At 43.9% G+C, this 23,764-nt stretch overlaps 2 protein-coding genes across 4 annotated transcripts; one reads left to right on the top strand and one right to left on the bottom strand.

Moving 5' to 3' along the window:
- Positions 1 to 267: 267 nt before the first annotated feature.
- Positions 268 to 14,620, bottom strand: CUNH9orf43 (chromosome unknown C9orf43 homolog). The gene is made up of 6 exons (XM_024205301.2): positions 14,535 to 14,620; positions 10,417 to 10,645; positions 7,861 to 8,041; positions 5,660 to 5,759; positions 2,889 to 3,022; positions 268 to 519 (listed from the first exon to the last, which is right to left on the bottom strand). Exons 2-6 carry the CDS (start codon positions 10,592 to 10,594, stop codon positions 333 to 335), a joined length of 780 nt encoding a protein of 259 aa, XP_024061069.2. The 5' UTR covers positions 10,595 to 10,645; positions 14,535 to 14,620; the 3' UTR covers positions 268 to 332.
- Positions 14,621 to 14,692: 72 nt separating this feature from the next.
- On the top strand, positions 14,693 to 22,351 carry POLE3 (DNA polymerase epsilon 3, accessory subunit). Of its 3 annotated transcripts, none has more exons than XM_024205298.2 (5): positions 14,693 to 14,764; positions 15,600 to 15,681; positions 18,554 to 18,639; positions 20,033 to 20,151; positions 20,665 to 22,351. In XM_024205298.2, the coding sequence occupies exons 2-5, from the start codon at positions 15,616 to 15,618 to the stop codon at positions 20,823 to 20,825; spliced, it is 432 nt and encodes a 143-aa protein (XP_024061066.1). In that variant the 5' UTR covers positions 14,693 to 14,764; positions 15,600 to 15,615; the 3' UTR covers positions 20,826 to 22,351. The 3 variants fall into 3 exon arrangements, with proteins under 3 accessions (XP_024061066.1, XP_024061068.1, XP_024061067.1); XM_024205300.3 differs by lacking the exon at positions 14,693 to 14,764 and adding an exon at positions 14,907 to 14,953; XM_024205299.3 differs by lacking the exon at positions 14,693 to 14,764 and adding an exon at positions 15,006 to 15,308.
- The last annotated feature ends 1,413 nt before the right edge of the window (positions 22,352 to 23,764 follow it).

Below are 23,764 nucleotides of genomic sequence, written 5' to 3'. Positions count from 1 at the left end.
TTATAAGCACCCCCTCCCCATAAAGCCTTATGGGGTACACTGTCACAGGGATTTCCTGCACCCCCCACTATCCTGCCTTTAACCCTATCCCTGTTCATGTCCTCGTCCCAGCAGAATGGGACATCTTTGGAATGCGGCAATGCTGCTGCTTGGTCATTTGCTGTGGAGCAACATGAAGCAATACCTCTCTTCCTGGGGCTGAATGAGCGCCCTGCCTCCACCACCCTCTATCCATCCATGAGCTGGGAATTATATACCCAGAGGCACTTGTATGCTATACCCGAAAGCAAAGTCCTTAGCCCTCCTCACTCACAGAAGGCACAAGCATTTGCTCATTTTACAGTGGTCTGTTTGCCATCCCTGCAGTACAGCACTTGGCTGGGCACATGGCTAGTCCACCAGCAAACCTTCAAGAAGCTCACAATGTCAAGATCTCTTCCTTTCCTTTGCCGTTCTTTGAGGGAAAAGAGATTTTCAGAGGCAAGGTTTTTAACACATACTCTTCTTAAAGGCTTCAGTCTAAACAAATAAAAGCACATGGATTCCAATTAATTACAGAAGTACAGATACTCATGTCATAACCCTTTACCAGACACTTCAACTCCCAGCTGACCTGAGAGGTAATAAAGCTAGATCCAGACCAACATTTGAGTAGCCAAAGTCCCTAATGCTCACCAGTGCCTTTATAGGAGTCCTGTATTGGATTCCCAGTTCTCCCCTTGTAGGAGTCCCATGCTGCTGGAGGCGGGACTGCTACAAATGGAGCTCTTAACAGTCAGGATGTGGGGTCGGGAGAATGCTGCCTCCTGTCTCAAAGGGTCCCTGTCAGCTGAGACGAGAACAGTGTTAAGGGAAGTCTGATGCAGCTGTCCTTGGCCAGAAGATTGGGAGCCAAAAGCAGAGCCTAAAGGGTAGGGACCCAAAAGAAGGGGGAATTCAAAAAGTCTCGTGGCCTCTCTCCCTAGTCCCAAAGTGAGAGACAACAGAATAAAACTAGCAACAAATATGTCTGAAAGGGTTAACTGGCATCATGCCTGAACACAAGAGACCTAGTGGTGACATTGTGTGCTACAAAGGAGGGGTGTCTGGGTTTGAATTCCAGACTCTTACACTCCCTAAAATAGCACAGATTCTGGGGACAAGGGCTAATTTTGTAGTGTTCAATGACACGTACCCACTGATCAGAAGTCAAATTCCAGCCAAATGAGAGTCTTAAGAAAAAGAGGAGAGACTAGGCAAGGTGTCCAAGCCAGATTCCTTGGAGTCAAAGACCCGACTCAGTTCCCCAGTGTACGAAGGAGCTCCAGCCTGTGGAGAGTATACCATGGGGGGGTAAGGACAGCTGGTGGCTAAGTAGTACTGGGGAAACTATGGCTGGGCTGGACTGACAACAATTAGAGAACCTAAACAAATAACTACATTGGGAGTCTAGCAACCACCTCCACAGCCCAACAGGCATGAGTGGCTGGGCGGGGCAGCTCCTGCACAGCCATTCCAGTTCATAGATTGTACGAGTGGCTGCTAGGCATTAGGGACACTCTAGATCTGTGTATTCATGAATCCTGTGTCCCTGTCCCCACTCAATATTGCTTTATGTGCCAGCCTGTTCAGAGCTGGCATGCAGTCCTCGGAGGCATTCAGGTAGTGCAGCACCCCACACATGAGAGATGTCTGCCTGCAGTCTCCCCTCTGCACTACAAGTGAATTTCACCCTGGGGATTTCAGGCCACGTCTACTGTAGTGATTAGTTGCACAAATATGCAAATTACACATCCCTCTGCTGCATGCACCCCTGATGACTCTTTTGTCTGTGTATAAGTCATTGTACCAGCCCAGGAATCTCACCCAAATGGGGGTCTGTTCTTAAATCACTGACATCTTATGATCAACACGGAAGTCCTATGAACATGCTTATTAATCCAACAGAAACGACTGTAAAGTAGCTCCTGAAGACTGGGGCCAGACTCTAATCTCACTTACACCACTGATGTCAGTAACTGATATCGGAATGTGGCCTGGGCTCTTGACTAGAAAGCTTGGCTGAGATTTTCCAGGCCACCTGAAGGCTTTAGATGCCCAGTCCTCATTACATTTAATGGGAAATGGGCATCCAAATCCGTTAGGCAACTATGAAAACTCAGCCCTTGTGTGTTAGATCCTACCCCTCTGTGCTAAAGAGAGAGAATGGCCTGAAACTGAGGAAAAGTGATTGAGGCTAAAAGCATGAGTGAGACTCATGTAGAGTATCAGAGGGGTAGCCTTACTTACTCATGTAGACTTACTTCTGGAGAAGGATGGAGTACAGGGCAAAAGCTAGAGGGGGGCACTCACATACAGCATGTGCCTGGAGGGCTCTTCCCAGCTTCTCAAACTTCTAACATCGGGTCTCGTTTGCCATTAGTAGGATTCAAACTCATTTTTAACACAATTCTGTCCCATTTCCTTCACAGTTCACATAAATACCATCAGTTTCACAGTCTCACAGCTGAGGCTGCAGCAAGATTTGCAGCCTGCTAAGGTTTGTGAGCTACAACACTACTGAGGTTGGATTATTACTGAAACCTGCTATCCATGTGATTTTGATGCAAATGACACATTTTGCTCATCTCTGGCCTGGATGCTCCAAGTGCAGCTTCTGAACTTCTACAATACTCATCCCAGCTTTAATACAGGGGTATGACCAGCAAAGACTACATGCTCCATCTTGAGCCAAGCAGAGTGCATTGTACACAGGGATGTGGAGCCTCTGCAGGCCACACCTCTGGGTAAGGGTGACTGCCGTGTGTTCTGTTTTATGAAAAATAGGGGCAACTATGTGACCTTCACCTAGTCACTCTTAGGAGATGGACTCTCCCAGTGTATATTGCATTTATCACTATGGTACTTACTCTGTTACTGCTTCCACCTCAGGCCGCTGAGATTTTCTGTGTATATTTGGGACCCATTTAACAATCAAATTTCCACTGTCTGGACAGTAGTCCTGCTTGGAAGCAGCAACCTCACTGAGATCCACCACATGGAGCTACAACATAGACATGGTATGATTAGTCACTTGTAGAGGTACTCTTCCCTGAGCCAGTACTGAGCCAATGCCAATGGTGCTGTGGGGTCACTGGACTACTGCAGGTGCCAAGTATTACATTGTTGTTTTCTTTCACATGAGAGAACTATAAAAAAATGCCCAAATCACTTGTGATCATTAAAGATTCTGAGGCACTTGTCACAAGAGACAGAATGTTAATCCTGGTGGCCTAGTCAAAATCTAAGGTAAATAATTATATTTTGCTGCCTTAAAATTCATCCTGTAATTTCATTTCTCCATGAGCAATTATTCTTCATTTCCCCTCCTAAAAACTCCATCTGTTGGGTAGTATTGCTGGAGGAAAACAGTTGCTGCATTCCATCCAAGAGGTGACTGCAGCGGATGAATAATCCTTCTAAAGTCTGCAAAGTGGCTTTGGGATGAAAGGCACTATGCAAATGAAAAGTTTTAATTATTATTAAACCTAAAAAAAACCAGCTAGCCAGATGCAACGTGAATGAGAGGAATCAAGTAAATGTAAGGCTCTCTCGGCAATATTAAAGGGGAACTGCAAAGGAAAAGTACTTATGCCTTTTGCTCTCCTTGATGATTGCATATCATAACTTTTCAAAAAGAAAACATGCTAAAAGCTCTGCTTGTTTTTTATATAAAAAATATCAAATCACAGTCTCCCTGGTTTTGCTGCAAAATCCTTTTGAGGGCTGTAGAACAAGATTTGGATAGGAACATTAGAACACTTTCCCAGCCCTCCGTTGAAAGCCTTGCCTCAGCCATCACCTCCCACATGAGGACAGGAATCAATACATGGGAAATGTTCAGAGCTGTTTTAAAGGAAGAGAGTTTGCTTAGCTGGATTTCCCAGAGCATAATTTCAAAGTGAATAATTGCAAAGACTGCGCCAACTCTCTTCTCCCCCAAAAAAGCCACAGAATCAATTTCCATTATTGGATGTAAAGCAATGAACAGCAGTAGGCTTGGCAGAATTTGATGATTTTAAAAAATGTTGATGGGTTATATCAATGGGTATTTAAGCATTTTTAAATTTTGTATCAATTTCAATTTTCACAGCTGCATAAAATTATGGGTTTTAAGAAAAAAATCTATTTTTATTGATTTAAATGTTCACAGTTGGAGGAAATTATGGGAGGGTGAGACAATTGGAGGTGGGGTTAGATGATTATTTAATGACAGACTTTGATATTCAAAAAATTAAGGCTTTCGAAAATAAGAACATAAGAATGGATCAGACCAAGGGTCCATTTAATCCAGTATCCTGTTTTTACAACAGTGGCCAGAGGGAATGAACAGAACAGGTAATCATCAAGTGATCCATTCCCTGTCGCCCATTCCCAGCTTCTGGCAAACAGAGGCTAGGGACACCATCTCTACCCATCCTGGCTAATAGCCATTGATGGACCTATCCTCCATGAATTTATCTAGTTCTTTTTTTAACTCTGTTATAGTCTTGGCCTTTACAACATCCTCTAGCAAAGAGTTCCACAGGTTGACTGTGCGTTGTGTGAAGAAAAAAAACAATCAAACTTCCTTTTGTTTGTTTTAAACCTGATGCCTATTAATTTCATTTGGTGACCCCTAGTTCTTGTGTTATGAGGAGTAAATAACACTTCCTTATTTACTTTCTCCACACCAGTCATGATTTTATAGACCTCAATCATATCCCCCCTTAGTCATCTCTTTTCCAAGATGAAAAGTCCAAGTCTTATTCATCTTTGCAGCCGTTCCATACCCCTAATAATTTTTGTTGCCCTTTTCTGAACCTTTTCCAATTCCAATAGATCTTTTTTGAGATAGGGCGACCACATCTGCATGTAGTATTCAAAATGTGGGCGTACCATGGATTTATATAGAGGCAATATTATATTTTCAGTCTTATTATCTATCCCTTTCTTAATGATTCCCAACATTCTGTTCTCTTTTTTGCCTGCCGCTGCACATTGAGTGGATGTTTTTAGAGAACTATCCACACTGATGACAAGATCTCTTGAGTGGTAACAGCTAATTTAGACCCCATCATTTTATATGTAGAGTTGGGATTATGTTTTCCGATGTGCATCACTTTGCATTTATCAACACTGAATTTCATCTGCAATTTTGTTGCCCAGTCACCTAGTTTTGTGAGATCCTTTTGTAGCTCTTCGCAGTCTGCCTGGGACTTAACTATCTTGAGTAGTTTTGTATCACCTGCAAGTTTTGCCACCTCACTGTTTACCCCATTTTCCAGATCATTTATGAATTTATAACCATTAAAACACAAAATGTCAACATCACATGTCAAAATATACAATATAAATATCCTTCAATCAAACTAAGTTCTCGAGCAGCATTTTCTTTCTTTCCTTTTCTGTAAATTTCAGTTATTAGTGATAGAAATATTTTTTCCTTGTGTGCGGTGAAATTGACATTTGCAGACATAGACCTAAATATCCGCCACACGGAGAGATGCTGCTTTTCTCTGTGCCATAACCCAAGAGTGCCCAAACAGTGTCCAGCTGAGGGCCCCATTGGCAACTTACCAGAAGCTAAATGGTTAGCCCTGAGTTCTATAAAAAGGAGATCCTTGCAACCACTCAACTTTCCCCCATTTAAATCACTCACATTTCCAACTCTATTCAAGTAGGTGAAGCTCATCTCTGTCTGTGGGATCGTGTGTGACTCTACCACAGAGTTCAGTCCTGGGAAATGAGTTCTTTCTGAACTGAAATATAGGCACAAACCAAAATCACAGTGAGACCAATACAAACTAACAGCATGCAAAGGACACTAGCTGCTATTAAGGTTGTAGTAGATAGAGCCCTGCGCGGATACAAAATTTGTATCGCATGTGATCTGCAAACATGGTCCGTGGATACAAAGCAGATTTGCAGGGCTCAAGTGGTAGATTCTCCATCACTGACAATTTTAAAATCAAGATTGGAGGTTTTACTGAAAGATCTGGTCTAGGAACTATTTTGGGGAAGTTCTATGGTCTGTGTTATAAAGGAGGTCACACTAGTGATCACAATGGTCCATTCTGGCCTTGGAATCTATTTACAGTATCTGTTATACTGAGCTTTTCCTCTTCAAATCACTTTATAAGCACTGTTAACACAACTCGGATTAATGCAATGGCAACAATGCACACACACAAGATGTTCAGGAAATTCAGTTACAGTGGAGAGCTCCTCCTTAACTCTCTGTCTTGGTGCAGCTGCCTTGTGTTCTCTTCCGTATATCACACAGGAAATTCCACCCATCCAGTAGAATTTCAGGGTTTTACGATCCCTCTCAACAGGTAGAGCAGTTTATCATGATGCTCTAAGAAGCACTAAAGCTTTGGATTAATATAAACTCTGGTGGCTAACGTGATCTAAACTTTGATGCTGAAACAGCTGGATTTGGAGGCCTTGGTCACAGTTGGCCTAAGTTTAGAAGGCCTCAGTTAAGGAGGATGGTGTTCAGGAGGGCCTAGCCAACTCATTCCAGATCAAGAAACTTGCAGATTACACTGGAAATTATCTTCCTTCCTGGGTATTTTTTTTTTCCTTTTTAAAAGGAAAAAAGGAAATCCATGGAAAAATAAGGGGTAACCTTGCCCTGAGCTTGAGAGGGGAAGCATTAAAAAATTAGGAAATGCCAAGGTAAGGGTGAAAATTCCAATTTTAAAAGGGATGTCACCCAGTTTGAACAAATCATACTTATTTCGGTAATTAAAACAAAAAGGAAACGAGCAAGAACAAAGATGAACAACAGAGCATAGGGGCAAGGATGAGGCTTTATTGTATTTTTTAAGAAAAATACTGCTAACAGATCATGAACAGCAGGTAACCCACACTTACACAGAATAGCTCCGTTCCCCTCGAGTGGCTGGGTCACTCATAGAGATTTAGGAGTTTGCCACTGGCTTTGAGCTAGCAAAGCTGGCTCTTTAGCTCTCACATCAGAGACTCAGACTTTTAGATCAAGAGGTTTGACCTTGCTACTAACAACTTACCAAGGGGCATCATGTTATAGACACAACATGGAACTAACGAGACACATGCCCACAATCACTTAACATGAACAGAGATGGCAGAAATGGGTGTAAAGTGATACCTTACTCCACTGCTACTCATGGTGGAGTAAGGTACTACTCACCATGAGGAAAGGTGACAGAACTGGGTCTTGGGCATTGGTCCTGTGAGTAGTTACCCAGATGCTTGACTTTACACAGTCAAGTAGTCCCACTGAAGTCAATGGGAACTACTCTCAGTACATAAAGTTTATCATGTACAGATCAAGGGCTTGGATTGTATGTGTATCCCTTTTCTATACCTTTTAATTTGTTTTGGTTTTTTTGGTCTACATTGTAAGTTCTTTGTGGTAGGGACTGTCTTTCTGTGGATTTGTGCAGTGCCTCGCACAAGGGGGACCTGGCACTGATATGAACAATATGAATATTTAATAACAATGTATCCTATATTCTAGAAGAGCAATCTGGTCTTTTAAATACATTTATTTCTTAAGCCCTGATTGTACAAACTAATGCATGTGCTTAACATTGAAATCAGTAGGTCTACTCACATGAGTAAAGTTCAGCATATGTGTAATTATTTGCAGAATTGGGGCCATAAGTGCTAACATTTTGCTCTGCAATGTATAAAACGCAGAAGGTGACATGCTCCATGCCCCATGGCAATTGCAATCTCTAAAACACTAATATTCTTCTCAGCCTCTGTCAGAAAAACAAGGGTGCCATCATTCTGCTACAGACTCTTAGTCCTGGGAATACTGACAACCTTCAAAAGTCATCCAGAGATTGGAACTCAGCAGCAATTCACCTGACTTCAGAATTTCGGTCAGAGAAGTCATAGACTGAAGTTTCATACAGAGAAGAAGGAGAGAAAGAGGTCTCAAGTGCAGTGAAGGTGGAAATAGTTCTGTTACAATTGGAACATCTGATCCTTCCTCGGGGAGAGCAATTGCTGGGGAAGTTTATAATCTTCAGTGTTGGTAATTCATCTAAAAATTAAAAGCAAAGACACTGTGAACACTGAGGATCTGATGTTACAGAATTCTACAGTTGGGGGGGACCATTTAGCTCTAACTATATATTGTCCATTTTAGATATTATTACAGCCTTGTCAGTGTCCTGTTAGCCCAGTTTATTAGTAACTAATTATAATATAATTAAGCCTCTGCCTTCCCTAGGGCTTTTTATCAGAGGATCTTAAAATACATTACAAGCAATAGTTAATTAAGCTTCACAACCCCACCAATTCCCAGACTAGAAAGATAAGGAACATGTCACGCTAACTTAACCCACCACCTAAGTGCAGCCACCTCTGCAGCTAGTTAACAGTGCAGAGCAATACTACAGGATATGGAGAATAATACAAATCTAATTGCGGGGGGAAATTTTAGGGATGTTGAATTTCATTGCTTCGTTGGAATTTGGCCGAGACGCCAAGTTTAATATCTCCTTCTTACACAGAAAGAGTCAGGGGATCTTTAATAACCACAAGTGGTCAAGACCTCAGTTTTACCTCTCATGTGAAAGACATTATTATAGAAATCCCAAAAACCATAGTGGGGTACTGGCTCAGTACTGACTCTAAGGGGAAAACGCCAACACTGAATCCAACAGCACTTCCTGCTGCACCTGAAGCTTTAGAAGTCTCTTACCCAGTCTTGTCTAATTGGGAACATGCATGCAATGTTAGTTAACATGTTTTCTAACACATTTTAACTAGCATGCTGTTAAACACGATTTTGGCCTTAGTGGCTTTATCTTCATTGCAAAAACAATGTGTGTTTTTGCATCAAGATAGCTGCCCTGATGTAAAATCCTAGCAGAGACAAAGCGGAGGTAGTTGTTACCTCAGTGTAGCTAGTTGAGGTCAATTCCAGGTGGGGGCGGGGGCGGTACAAGGACAATAAGTGAGTTATACATGTGAACCATGAGCAGGATCAGTAACCTCAGTATATTCATAATATATTCTAAGTACGAATATATTTCATATACATATTTAAAACTGGCAGGCAATGCAAGGAAAGATAGAAGAGCTGGAGGGTTTTCCTTCTGAGCGGATAGCCTGAGTCTCTTGAAATGTGCCTTCATTAGGAAAAATGTATATTCTTAACTCACTAGCTAACGCAAGATGAAATCCTAGTGACGAGAAGGCAGTTTGTACATGAGTTAGCAGGTGGAGTTAAAGACTGAGCTCCCTCTGTAAAATATGCAGATGACACAAATATCGGTGAAATGAGCAGGGCAGTCATACAGAGCAATCTGGATCGCTTGGTAAGATGGGCTCATTCAAACAAAGTGTATTTTAACACAGTCAAATGCAAAGTCATACATGTAAGAAGAATGCAGGCCGTATCTACAGAACTGTGGGTGTCCTGGATAGGAGTGATTCTGAAAAAGAATGACTCTGAAAAGGATTTAGGGGTCAGTGTGGACAAAAAACTCAACATAACCACCCAGTGCAATGCTATGGCAAAAAGAGCTAATGTGATCCTCAGATGAATAAACAGGGGAGTAGGGAGGTGACTTTACCTCTGTATACAGCACCGCGGACACCAATACTGGAATACTGTGCCAAGTTCTGGTATCCATCATTTTAAAAGGATGCTGAAAAACTGGTGTGCAGAAAAGAGCCACAAAAATAATCTGAGAGCTGGAAAAAATGCCTTGCAGTGAGAAACGTAATGAGCTCAATCTGTTTAGTTTACCAAAAAGACGATTGAGAGGTGACTTGATTACAGTGTATAAGTACCTTCATAGACAGAAAATACCAGGTACTAAAGCAGTGGTCCTCAAACTTTTAATAGCCGTGCCCGCCCCCATCTGTATTCACCCCAGGGGCCCCCCTAACGTTCCTCCCCACACCCCTAGGGGGGCATGCCCCACAGTTTGGGGACCTCTGTACTAAAGGATTATTTAATCTAGCAGAGAAAGGCATAACAAGAACCAATGGCTGTGAATTTAAATCAGACAAATTCAAATTAGAAATTAGGCACATTCATTTAACATTGAGGGTGATTGGAACAAACTACCAAGAGAAGTCGTGGATTCTCTATCTCTGTATCTTGATGTCTTCAAATCAAGACTTAAATGCCTTTCTCGAAAATATGCTTTAGTCAAACACAAGTTACTGGGTTCAACATAAGGATGACGGTGAAATTTTTTGGCAAGTGTTGTGCAGGAGGACACAGTAGATGATCCTTTCTAGCTTTAAAAAAACGATGAATAGTCTTTAACTTGACCTAACTTGTGTGAAAACTACAAAATGCCTTGACTGCGCTAGGATTGTCCCTGAAGTTGGCTAACTCGAGTTCAGAATAGATCTTTTTCCTCCTAGAAAAGACAGGGCCTCGGTCACTGGTTTTACCTTTGCTTTCTGAAGAAGAAGCCCTGCAGAGTGAGTCAAAGTTTCTTAAACGGACCCGAGGATGTCCCTGTTCAATCCTCCTTATAGTGTCCCAGCACTGTGGGTGTTGGCAAACAGCCATGTCACAGATGGTTTCATCCCACTGGCTGTCATCTGCAGTCACCATCTTTGCAACCATCCAGACATTAACGAATAGCAGTAAAATGGCAATACTGTATGTCTGAATACTCTGCAAAAACAGAAGAATTGAGCACAGTGAGAAATGTTAACAAGAACAAGAATCATCTAGATTGCCATAAAATAACAGCACAAGATGTCGTCATAATTTCCCACTTATATCCTGAGTTGTCTTCATATGCACCCACCCTAGGGACTGATTGGGACAGTTTGGTGACTGTGACCCTGGGAGCCACTCAATGCCAACTGGCAGAGGGCTCACCATACTGTAACTCACATCAGGTCTGACACACTCATTACCCCTGTGACGTTGCACTGAATGTGAATATGATGTAACTGGAATATGCATTATGCATAAGGTCTCTTGTAAGGTATCATTACAAAGATTATAACCTACTGGATATATTCATCCTATTTGTATGAATGTATCATTATTGTATCTGAAACTAGAAATATTAAGTAGAACTCTGAGGTCCTATTGTAACTATGCAAAGTGTGGGCCATTAATGGTGGTTTAGAATCTTGATGGCTCCCATTGACTACGACAATTGACTGTAAATGGCTCTGTTTACCTGCAAGTTTGCCTGTGTATGTGTAGGCCAGCCCCTGGGTAATGAAAAATGAGGTCTTACAGTGATATGTGACCATGTCACCTGATACTGGAATCCATCTTAAACCTGGTGCTTTTCCGTTTAGAAGGAGGTGTGGGGACCCAGAGAGACAAAGGATTCCCACCGTGTGCCAAAGCTATAAAAGGGGATGGAGCAGGACAAGGAGGGTCCTAATCATGAGAAAGCCCCTGCTTTTCATCTAAGATGTCTGCTGGAACTAACAAGGACTGTATCAGGGAAAGGATAGGGCCCAGACTAGGAAGGAGTCTAGTCTGTGAAAGAAGCTTACTGGAACATCTCTGAGGGTGAGATTTACCTGTAATCGGTTTCTTAATGTATTAGGCTTAGATTTTTTATTTTGCTTGGTAACTTACTTTGTTCTGTCTGCTATTACTTAGAACCACTTAAATCCTACTTTTTGTACTTAATAAATCACTTTTGTTTATTGATAAACCCAGAGTAAGTTATTAATACCTGGAGAAGCAAACAGATGTGCATATCTCTCTATCAGTGTTATAGAGGGTGGATAATTTATGAGTTTACCCTGTATAAGCTTTATACAGAGTAAAAAAGATTTATTTGGGGTTTGGATCCCATTGGGAACTGGGTGTCTGGGTGCTGGAAATAGGTGACCTGCTGAGCAGTTTTTGGTTAAAGTCTGCAGCTTTGGGGGCGTGGACCAGACCTGGGTCTGTGTTGCAGGAAGTTAATATGTCTGGCTCAATAAGACAGGGTTTTGGAGTCCCAAAGTGGCAGGGAAAACAGGCTCAGAGGTAAATTCAGCACATCAGGTGATAGTCCCAAGGGGGTCTCTGTGACCGAACCCGTCACAATCCCCAACACACTTATCATAATATGTATTGTGACAGACCCAGACCAGTGGGGTACAGGAGTCTGGTAGAGGGCAAATATACTGGTCACTAGTTTTCTGTTCCCTGAGTGACCAGAGCAGGGGCTTCACTAGAGTAATCAGAAACCTGCTAGAACCAGTTAAGGCAGGCAGGCTAATTACGACACCTGGAGCCAATTAAGAAGAAGCTGCTAGAATCAATTAAGGCAGGCTAATCAGGGCACCTGGGTTTTAAAAAGGAGCTCACTTCAGTTTGTGGTGGGAGTGTGAGGAGCTGGGAGTGAGAGGGTGTGTTGCTGGAGGACTGAGGAGCACAAGCGTTATCAGACACCAGGAGGAAGATCCTGTGGTGAGACTAAGGAAGGTGTTTGGAGGAGGCCATGGGGAAGTAGCCCAGGGAGTTGTAGCTGTCATGCAGCTGTTACAGGAGGCACTATAGACAGCTGCAGTCCACAGGGTCCTGGGCTGGAACCCGACGTAGATGGCGGGCCTGGGTTCCCCCCAAACCTCCCAATTGACCTGGACTGTGGGTTCTTCCAGAGGGGAAGGTCTCTGGGCTGTTCCCCAACCCACATGGTGAATCTCTGAGGCAAGAAAATCCGCCAATAAGCGCAGGACCCACCAAGATACAGGAGGAACTTTGTCACAGTATCTAAAAGGTATTGTGTAAGGTATCACATGTACACTGGTAACATGCTGGTCCCGAACATCATTGCATGATGCATGAATGGTTTGTGTACAAAGAGTTATATATGTGTGTGCTAGAAATATGTTATTAAAATGTGTTTGGGAGGCAGTGCATAAACTCAGCCTGCCCTAGACAAAGGAACATGCATTTACCTGTATGAGCAGCTTGATTACAGGCAGAGGACAATGAAAGTATATTTACATATACAGTAAACAAAGCCATCAAGCTGACAAACTGAGGAGGAGACAGTTTAGTGATCACACCAGGGGAGAGAATCAGCACCCCAGGAAGCTGCTCTTGAGATAGAGACAATAGCCTTTGGGAACTATAAGGGTGTGGTTAGATGTTTGGCTGCGTGTGTGTGTTCCCTATGTGTGCCGCCCGAGCCCTGCGCAGACCACTAGATCCGTTAAGGGACGAAGGCATCCAGCTAGGTTTATTGTCAACAAAGCATGGTACTAGTATCCCGCAGACTCTACCAGACCACTAATACATGTATGCCCGTAGCAATGAACCAGCTCAGTGAACAGCAGAACTTTCTGTTCCTCTCTAAGGCTAGACAAAGATACTCCCTCTGAAATACATTTTATAACACGATACAAACCAGTTAGTACTGCCCCCTGACATCGCTAATTATTACCTATCACCTTGTACATGTTGGTTTGATCAAAACATCTATATTACATACTGTTATTCTGACCTCATTTTTTAGAAGGGGTCAGTGTGTTCCTGTTATCCTTGGGTAATGTTTTTGTACCATCCTTGACACTGGGATGTTTTGGTACCGCTTGATATTGGGATGTGTTTGTGTGAGCACTGTGTGACTAGCACTTCTCCAGAATGTGTATTTTTGCAATAGACCGGATAATGGGAGGGTCTTCAGTTCTGTTCAGGAATAAAAAGCTTTCAGTGCAGCAGCATCACATCACCCAGCTCTTACACTGCCATGTGATGGGGATTCCAGAGACGCAAAGAAGCACATGGGGTGGGGTGTGAAGGCACTGGATCATCTCGCTGAGTAAACACAGATGGGGCTGGGCTCAGGCATTAGAACCATATTCTCCACCAGCCTCCACCCTCCCACCACCAGCCTGGGCAAGTAGAGGGGAGGGGCCGCACCACGGACGCACTGCTGGGAAACTGCGGAACCAGAAAACATGACAGCCCCCAGGAAACCCAAAGCAGCAGCCGCCCCCCCCCCCCCCCCCCCCGGCAACTCTGCCCCTGCTACCACCAGGGCCGACTTTAGGAAGTGCGGGGCCTGATTCGATCAGTTTCGACGGGGCCCCGGCAGGGATGACTAAAAAAAACACGTAAAAAAAAACGTGGGGCTTGTACTCACCGGGCTGCACTCCTAGTCTTTGGCGGCGGGTCCTTCACTCGCTCCGGGTCTTCGGTGGCACTGAAGGACCTGCTGCCAAAGTGCCTCCAAAGACCCGGAGCGACTGAAGGACCCACCACCAAAGACCCGGAGCGACTGAAGGACCCACCACCAAAGACCCGGAGTGCCGCCGGGTGAGTAAGAATTAAAAAGGCACCTCCAGCCAGGGAAGGGATTCTCTGCCACTTGCCCCCACTCTGGGTGGCCCTGCCACTGGGCGCGGGGCCAGATTCGGGGGAATTGGTGGAATTGGCCTAAAGCCGGCCCTGGGCTATCACCCCGCCACTCTGTGCAGTCCCCTCCCCCCCAGACCTGACCCCCGCCCACTCACAGCCCCCTGCCCAGCTCCTTCCCACCAGCGCCGACCCTGCCCATACAGCACCCTGCGCTCGGGCCGGGGCTGCCTCTCACCTGCCCCCGGCCGCAGCCTCTGTCGCCCGCTGGGGCACGTTACCCGGCAACAGCAGACGCTCGGGGAAGGGGAGGAGAAGGAAGCGGCCGCGGCGCATCTCGGGAAGGGGGAAGTCTGTCGCCCGCGCACTGCATGCTGGGAGGGGTCAGAGGTGAGAGGTCAAGGGCTGGGCGCGCGGTTCGGTTCGCGGGGCCTTTTGTCTGCACGCGGCCGGCGGCCGCCCTGCCCCGTGAGTGCGGGGCGTGAGGGAGCGGGCACCGTCGGACCCCCCCCCGGCCGCCGCCAGTCCGCTCCCAGAGCGAGCCCCCGCCGTACGGCCTCCCGGCCCCGGCGGTGTAGTGCGGCCCCGCGGGCGGGGCTGGGCTGTGACTCCCACTGACCCCCCCCCCCGGGGGGTCCGTTCATAGGCTGGTGGCGGGTAAGGCTCGCGCTGCCCCAGTGCCCAACGGCGGCTCGGCTGGGCTGGGCTGGGGGCAGCTCTCCTAGGGCCGGCGGGAAACTCGCAACATATTTCCCTGTAACGCCCGCCCGAAAGAGCAGCTGTGCTGTGAGACGGGCTGTTACTGGCTCTGGCGCGCTGAGGTTCCAGGTCTGCTCAGCTGACAAGTCAGCGGGCGGCTTGGCTGACTGCCAGCCCTGCAGACTCCCTCTGGGATCTGAGAACCAAGCCGGGCTCTTTCCTGCCTTTTCCTCTTCCCCAAGCATCCAGATCCTGCAGCTCCTGCGCTTGCTGACAGCTGAGTAGCCCCACTGTTGTGGCGGGTTTTGCTCAGGTTAAGTGATTGAAATTGATTTAATATCTCTGTTGACTATGCACAGGAAGTTAAGAAAAAGAAATCCAGGGAGTCAATGTTCTCTTGGTTCTACAGAGATACCAGGAATAAAGAGTGGTACAGACATTTTCTCATTCGTAGGCAGATGCCAGCCTAAACACAGGGGCAGAGCTGCTGAGTACACTTTACATAGCAGAACTACTTATAACCACTGTAATAGTGAGACAAGTGTTGTTTTATAAGCAGAGCTGCTCAGCAGAAAAACTATCTGATGACTAGTTCTCATTTCAGTTCTAGGTGTTCAAAGATGGCGGAAAGACCAGAGGACTTGAACTTGCCCAATGCTGTCATCACACGGATAATTAAAGAAGCAGTGAGTATTATCAGAGATATAGAAGTGTGCAAGAAGATTGAAGTGAAGACTGAAAACCATAAAGAAGTAAAATGTGCCTGTTATACAGAAACTGGGCCCTATGCTGTGTAATTTTTTAATCTCCTTTTGTGTTGCAGATGATAGAACAGTTTAACAGGAAAGTTGTCAACTTGAATTTCTTATCATTTACTAATAAAAGCCCTGACAATTCTTGTGGGTTTACGGTCACCTTTTTTTTTAGCGTTTTTTCTGCCCCTTGTTGGTTTGAGAGAGACCTACTCAAACAGGGAAAGCTGACTATTCATGGTAAAATGAAATTCTTTATGCTTAGTGCTGTCAAATGCTCAAGGTAGATTGGGAAAAATAGAGAAATACTTTTCTGTAATCTTTCTTGTATATATTATTTTTTAGAGTAGTAGGTAAAACATTTTCAGGTGGAATTTTTTTTTTTTTAAGTTGTAGCTTTTATAAGGAGCTCAACGTAGAAAATTCTGGGTTGTTTTCAACTATCCCAAGTGCAAAAGCTTGCATTTCGTTTTCAGCTTTAGCTGGTGTGAGAGATATGTCATTTGCTGGGTGCAGTGGTTCTACTTGTTTAAATAATCTGCCATAAAATATTTTTGTATTTAAATTAAAGATATGTATTCTATTTAATGCCAAGCAAACTTTATCTGAGCTGGCAAAAGAACAAGTTGACTACCTATTGAGATGGAAGAGAGACTGTTTTCTGACAGATAAACTGTACTGGATAAAAGGATTTTTTCCTACTTATCCCCCATGCTGCTTTCCTCCCCCCTTTCCCCAGGATCTAATATTGCATCCATTGCCTCATTTACCATGAACCTGAAATAATTCAGAGTGCTGGAAAACATTTCGATTCTGCACAGCCACATACTATGGTAATGGGAAATCACAGAAAACCCTAAGATAGATAGTTGTAAATTTCTTATAATTTACAGAGCACTGACAATATTGTATATGCTTGAACCAGCTCCCAAAATAAGAGCAGAGTAAAGAAGGAAAATAGCTACTAGATCAAGTCCAGTTCCTTGCCAGCAAATGAGATACAATATGTCTCAGTCATTAAATTGATGCTAGGCATGATCTTATCCAAAAGACCAAGAAGGATCAATGGATGGATGCTGCACGTTATGAGAATATCCTTCTATGTTAGGAATTTGGAAACAATTAAATGGACTAAGATTGAGGCAGAGGCCAAGTCCACTGCTGCTACAAAAGTTACTTTCCCTCTGTCTTCTGGCTATGTTCCTGATCTGGCTAAGCCCGTTCACAGTTAACCAGCTTCTTGTTGTACTTAGATGTTTGATGTATCTGGAATATTATTTATTATTATTATTTGTATTATTGTGGTACCTCGGAGCCCAAGTCATGGGCCAGGATCCCATTGTGCTAGTTGCTGTTCAAACACAGAACAAAAAGAAGGTCCTTGTCCCAAAGAGCTCACAACCTGAGACAAGAGGTGGATATAGGCAGATGGAGGAGTACAAGGAAACAATAGGATAATATTGGGCATCGTGACAAGTTCACTCTTTGTTAGGGTTTTTGTAGGCAACCTGGCAAAGGAGAGTTTTGAGGAGGGGTTTGAAGGAGGATAATGAGGTGGCTTTGCAGATACTTAGCGGGGACCTCCTCCCAGGCATGAGGGGCAGCAGGGAGAAAGCACCAAAGGGGCTCATTTGAAAATTTAACAAGTGCATGATGGAGGCTGGTATCATGGGCCGATCAGAGGTGAGAGTCAACATCTCAGTAGTGACTAAGAAATGATAGGTAGGGTCGGGATTGTTAAGGGTCTTGAAAGTGAATATAAGTATCTTATGATTGAAACACTAGAGAAAGGGGAGCCAGTGGAGGGATACAAAGAGATGGGTGACATAATCAGAGCAATGGGTTAGGACAATTATCTATGCAGCAGCATTCTTCTAGCCTTATGTCATGGATCTGTGCTGTGCTCCAGCTTTTAAACAGGCTCTTGAAGGAACCCCTTTAATGTGTCAGACTCCAAGGGGTCTCGCTCGTCCTTCAGGGTAAGCCATGCAGCCTCACCACCTCCTAGACTGCGTGTCTGCTCCAGCACCCCTGCTTCACACTGTGAGCTCTGCCCAGCGAGTCCAGCTGACATAGACTCCTGGTTAGAGACTTGTACACTCTTCAGGGACTAATGCACCTCACCAGTATTTGCATTAACACCCCCAGGTAGCATTTTCAAAACAGATTAAAAGGTTAAAGCATAGTCCATTCTGGTCAAACCAGAGCAATTCACCAGCCAACGTGTAGTGAACTCCATTTCAGGATCTATCTCCCTTTGACTCCTTAGTGAGACCCAGGAGAGAGCAGCCAGCCTCTTCCAGAACCAGAAGTCCACCCTTATCCTCTGCTGGTCATGTGTCAGTCCTTTGTTCTATAGCTGGGGTCTCTGCTCAGCTTCCCTGCTAAGAGGTGCAGAGGAAACCTCTTTCTCTTTGTTGCTGTTTCCTAGGTGTCATTGTTTTGGTCACTGGGGCTTTTCCATCGTCTCTTTGGGATTCTGCATTGATACGGAGTCACCTTCAGCAGGGTCCAGACAATTCCTGTCACTCTATTCACTGTAGCCCAAACAAGAAGGTGACCCCCACATCTGATCTTCTGCACTGCCCCAGACTTAATACTTTTCCTTCCACTGGGTAACAGGGCAAAGTGCAGAGGGAAACCGAGGCACACATTAGGATTCATTAAAATACTATAGAAAATTCATTTTCTCACATTTATTGTTGACTGAACTGATGGCTTTCAGTCCTTTCAGACAGGACTTGTTAGCCTCCAGATTTATATGATTTGAATTTCGTCTGATAAAATGACATTTCTTTTTTCCCAGCTTCCTGATGGAGTAAACATTTCCAAAGAAGCTCGGAGTGCAATATCTCGAGCTGCAAGTGTGTTTGTGTTGTATGCAACATCATGGTAAGCATCACCGGTGACCTGATCCAATGGACCATCTGATCTGCAGCTAGCCTTTTTAATGGCTCTCTTGGAGAGGATTTTTGCAGTAGCTGTAATGAAAGGCATGTTTATCATTCATGTAAATGAGGCATTATAAAGTTTCATCTGGTTTTAGTTTGTAATTTGACCTTTGTGTAACATAATCTTATGTTCAAAATTAGTTTCTTGAGTAAGTAGAATGCTGCCATGCTAACTTTCAAAGAGGGGCTAGTGATAAATCAACAGGGCAAATGCTTTGCTTCTGTGTCAGTGGCCAGTATTTGCTGCTTCATAATGCCCTCAGTTACTTGCCCAATATATACATCCTGGGGGCCTACAGAGGTGGTGGTGGATTATTTCCTGTCGCCTTCAGTGATCACCTTGTGTCCTGAACCGTCACATTTGATTTACCTTTATCACTACGCTTTATCATTTTTCAGAAAACACTGATCATAAAATTATAGAGCCTTTTTATAGCAAACATTAATTTACATAAGGGCTCCTTGTTCTTGGGGTATGTGAGCCCATTGTAGCCTTACGACTTCCCTTCTGAGTGTTAACCTAAGTAGTGTAGGAACTAACTAGGCATGTTTCATAGTGTATGTTAAATTACTCATTCAGGTTTAAAGGGTTTAGCTTCCTCCTGCACCTAAATTCTCTGTTTAAATCTATAGCAGTTGAAATTCAAACATCTTTAAAATGTAATAATAAAATTAAAAGGTATACCATCAACTTGAATACTAGTCAACTTTTAAAAAATGAATTCAACTACACTTGTAGTAACTACATATTTGTTACAGTGTCCTTGAATCGCCCTGCCACTTTTAATAGTTTTACAACCAGATTTAAATATGTATTTTCTTTCTTGTTACATGTGTGAAAAACCCACATAAATGGAAAACTCCCTGACTATACAGGGAAACAATGAAACTGACTATATACACATAAATGCACAATGTAAACAAAGGTGGTTTTTTCTTTATTCTGTTATAGTTAGATTCTCGGTCAGTCATCCTAGGTATTTCTTATAATAGTGATTAAACATTTCTGAGGGCTGAGGTTGTTTTTAAGAATCAGAGGGGTAGCCGTGTTAATCTGGATCTGTAAAAGCAGCAAAGAGTCTTGTGGCACCTTATAGACTAACAGACGTATTGGAGCATGAGCTTTCGTCGGTGAATACCCACTTCATCGGATGCATGTCATCCGACGAAGTGGGTATTCACCCAAGAAAGCTCATGCTCCAATACGTCTGTTAGTCTCTAAGGTGCCACAAGACTCTTTGCTGATTGTTTTTTAAGTTGGCTCTCTCCCTTTAAACAGACAGTAGTTGGGGTTGGTTTGCTCTTTTGATATTAATTCTTCTTCCTCTCTTTAGTGCAAATAACTTTGCAGTGAAAGGGAAGAGGAAAACACTGAATGCTGGAGATGTCCTCTCAGCCATGGAGGAAATGGAGTTCCAGAGATTCATAGCCCCTTTAAAGGAATCACTGGAAGGTAACGTGTTCTCTAACTGTACAATAAATTAGTCCTAATGACACTGAGTCCTATTTACCCAGAAGTTTGGACATCCAACTCTTATGTTCCCTGAATCATTTTTTTTTTTTTTTTTTTTTAAGCCAGACATTGCAATTTTTATGGGGACATATGAACATGTAGTTTAATAGAACTGATATGATGTAATTTCACAAAGGTGACTCATCTAATCTATCTCCCCCATCACTTCTGTGTAGAGGAAGTCTTGTGTTCTGCGTAATGCACATGAGCTCCTGTATCCTTCTCGCCATCTTTCTGCTGAACAGCACTTAACATAACTTCCTGTGGAGTCTATCACCACAACTCAAATAACAGGTTGGGTATCTGCTATCAAGAGGGTCAGTGCTCCATTTGTTGTAAGCCTGGAGAGTAAGGGGAGACCCTGGGTCACAGGAAGGGAGCCACCTCTAGATTGTCCCTACAATGGATACAATGACATACGTGTATCTAATTGTAGTTCTCTTGTTCTGTTAGTTTACAGGCGTGAGCAAAAAGGCAAGAAAGAAGCAAGGAAAGACAAAGATAAGAAGGCAGACTCTGAAGAACAAGACAAGAGCAGGGAGGAGGAGAATGATGATGATGATGAACGGATGGAGGAGGAGGAACAAAATGATGATGAAGAAGTAGATAACTGAGCTTCCTGGAGAGACAGACATGCACATGGGCCTGGGCTCTCTTCCTAGGGATATAAATACTGTAAATCAACCTTCTTGTGTCCTCTTGTTTTCCAGTTTCCAGCAAAGCTTCATGTTGTTCCTCTGGGGCCCATCCCTCCTGGCTTTAATTCTCAGATGTAGGCGGGCACCCTGAGGAGACTGACACAGCTTCTGGAGTGGAAAGGCCACGTCTTCCCCATTGCATGGGGCACTTGGCACACTCTCTCCAGATTCTGAAAAGCCATTGATTGATGTAAATGACTGGTCTTTAATACTGGATTTGTTCTGTGATGCAAAATGGAATTTCAGAGATTCCAACAGAGAAAGCTGTGCAGGAGAATCTGCAGAAAAGTGTTGAATAAGTTTGTTTTTGCTAACTAGGTCTGAGTTTGAATTTAATAGGCCTTAGGCCTGCTGCATTTAGGTTGTATGTAATATGTTAGAGAGGTGCCCTAATGGTTTAGAATGCTGCGCAGATGAGGGTTTTGTATAAGGTGGGGATTGAGGTTGTCTTAGCTGGATCCTTTCATTCTGATTGTGCCTTCTCTTTCGAAAGTGACTGACAGTCCCAGTAGACAAGGATCAGCTCTCCACAGGACTGACTCTTCTGCCCAGGATCAGTCAAATTCAAAGGACTGTACTGTGCTTCTGTAACATAACTTAATACCATAAGTGCTTATTTTTGTTTTTAAAAAAATACTGAGAGCCTGACAGGGTTTTTATAAAAATACCTGAAAGAAAAGTAACTGCTAAGAAAGCTTAACTGGGTCCCAAGTGTGATGCTGGGGGAAGGTTTGGATTGAGTTTCTGGCAAACTATTTCCCAAGGTAATGTGGATCGGGCCCATGGAAGTTTTAAAGGAAGCGTCATCCCAATTTAATTGTTTTTCCTACTTGTAGTAGTTTTGGTCTTTCTGTACTTGAGGTCTTGCTCCTGAACACCTTCCCCTTTTACATGTGGAGAAGGTACTTCCTGTGAGGAGCTCATCCTTTAATAATAACCCAGTTCTGTGTAGTCTTTAAAGAAAAACTTAACTCTTATTTGACCTAAACTAAAATCTGACAAAGGAAAGTTGGAAAAATTTGAAATAAGTTAAAAATTGTTAAAAATTCACCAGTTCTGTTGATATACCAGTTAAAACATGAGTGAGTGCTTGTATGAAACAGCACAACTTTGTTTTTCACTTCTGCTGGAGCAACACACACAGAGCAAACATTGCAGAAGTTATGCTGCTCTCACATTGCTACAGCTATGATAACTCCTACATGCAGATCCCAGATGGAGGAAGTCACTATCTGACAATCAGCAAAGATCTGTTCTTCAGCTGCTGCAGGACTCCACATTTAAAACAACTGATGATGTGACTGTCTCTGTAAAGGTGTTCAGTTATACAAGGAGATCATCCTCGCAGCTCTGTTTTTCTCTTGTAATACATACGTGAGCTCCATCTCCTCTTGGGAAGGAACAGTATTTTATTTAAATAAAAGCCAAGTTCTCTATGGAAATGGGTCCGGTGCTTACTTCCTCCAGACAGTAATAATAGAAGCTATTTTCAGTTACACAACCACAAACTGCCCATGTAGCCAAAGACAGGTGCCAGCCTCACATAAAATTGCTGAAGGAGTATGATAAGAAGAGTGGTTTTAACTGGGCATGTCATCAGACTTCTGCTGTGAGCGAGTCATGGGGGCTTGGATCCATAAAGGGACTTGGCGTGTTGCAAGGAGTAAATCAGGAGGAAGAAGACTTCATATAACCTGTAGCCAGGGAACTCCCGCAGGATGTAGGAGACCCCAGTTCAATTCCCCTCTCTGCCTGATGCAAAGGGATTTGAACAAGGATCACCTACTTCTCAGGTGAGTGCTCTAGACTATAGAGTGACTCTGGTTTTGGCCCAATTGATTGTTAAAGTGGAATAGCTTCAACAAGAGTGAGTGAGACCCTCATCAGAATATCCCATAGTCCAGTGGATAGGACACTCATTTGAGAGGCCTTTCATCTTACTGAGCTTGTGCAGAAAATCTAGTCCATGTTTCTCAACCTTTTTGAGACCAGAGACCGGCTTGTTGCCTTCCTAAACTGTCAGGGCGCTGCTCCACGGACAGGTCGTTGAGAGAAACTGTCCTAGACCTTTCACAGTTTGGATTCAGTCAAACCATGGAACTAAAGCAAGGAAGTGAAGGGATGTTAGGTAGAGGGTGGCCCTACAGTCTTCATTCACCTGGCTGCATCTCTGTCACCAGACTGCTTTGCTCACTGAGTCCCCTACTAAGGCTGAGGTGGTGCTTGCTGGAAGAAGGTGAGGTTTCAAAGAGCTAGTAGCTACAATGTGGTTTACACCAATCCAAGACACCTGCTCACAATGTAACCAGTCAGCCTGCTGGCCAGAAGTACTACAACACTCTGCTGTTGCTGAGAGCCCTTGTATCCCACATCTGCAACAGATTAATTCTCTCTCTGGTTGGGATGCAGTCTTCTGGCCAACATTCTAGGTGCTGACCTAGCCTCGACAGCAGACAAGCTGCTGCCTCCCAGATGGATTACAGCAGTACAGTTTTGTGGGCTTGAAAGTATGAACTCTGGCTGGTACAACGGGTGTCAGTGTCTCCTCAGCAACACAGTGTATTAGTAGTACATCATCCTTGTCCTTTGCTTGCTATGCTGGCTTCCCATAGAATACTGCATCACGTTCAAGGTCTTGGTCCTTATTTTCAAAACATCTAATGATCTGGTTGTAGGATACCTAAAGAGATTGTGTCATTCTCTGGGCCTATGAGTGCTCTCACCAACTCTGCTCCATTGGCACAATGCTACCACTAGGGTGAAACTTGTCTTTGCAGGAGATGGGGCCTTCTTGGAGGCTCATCCAGGACTGTTACTTGCTCCAGCAAGAGTCGAGATCTGTGCAGAACCTTTCC

This window comes from Terrapene carolina, unplaced genomic scaffold, assembly GCF_002925995.2.
Source record: "Terrapene carolina triunguis isolate 2854851 unplaced genomic scaffold, T_m_triunguis-2.0 Scaffold449, whole genome shotgun sequence".
NCBI classification, from domain to species: Eukaryota; Metazoa; Chordata; order Testudines; family Emydidae; genus Terrapene; species Terrapene triunguis.
This window is presented reverse-complemented; position numbering and strand designations above follow the sequence as displayed.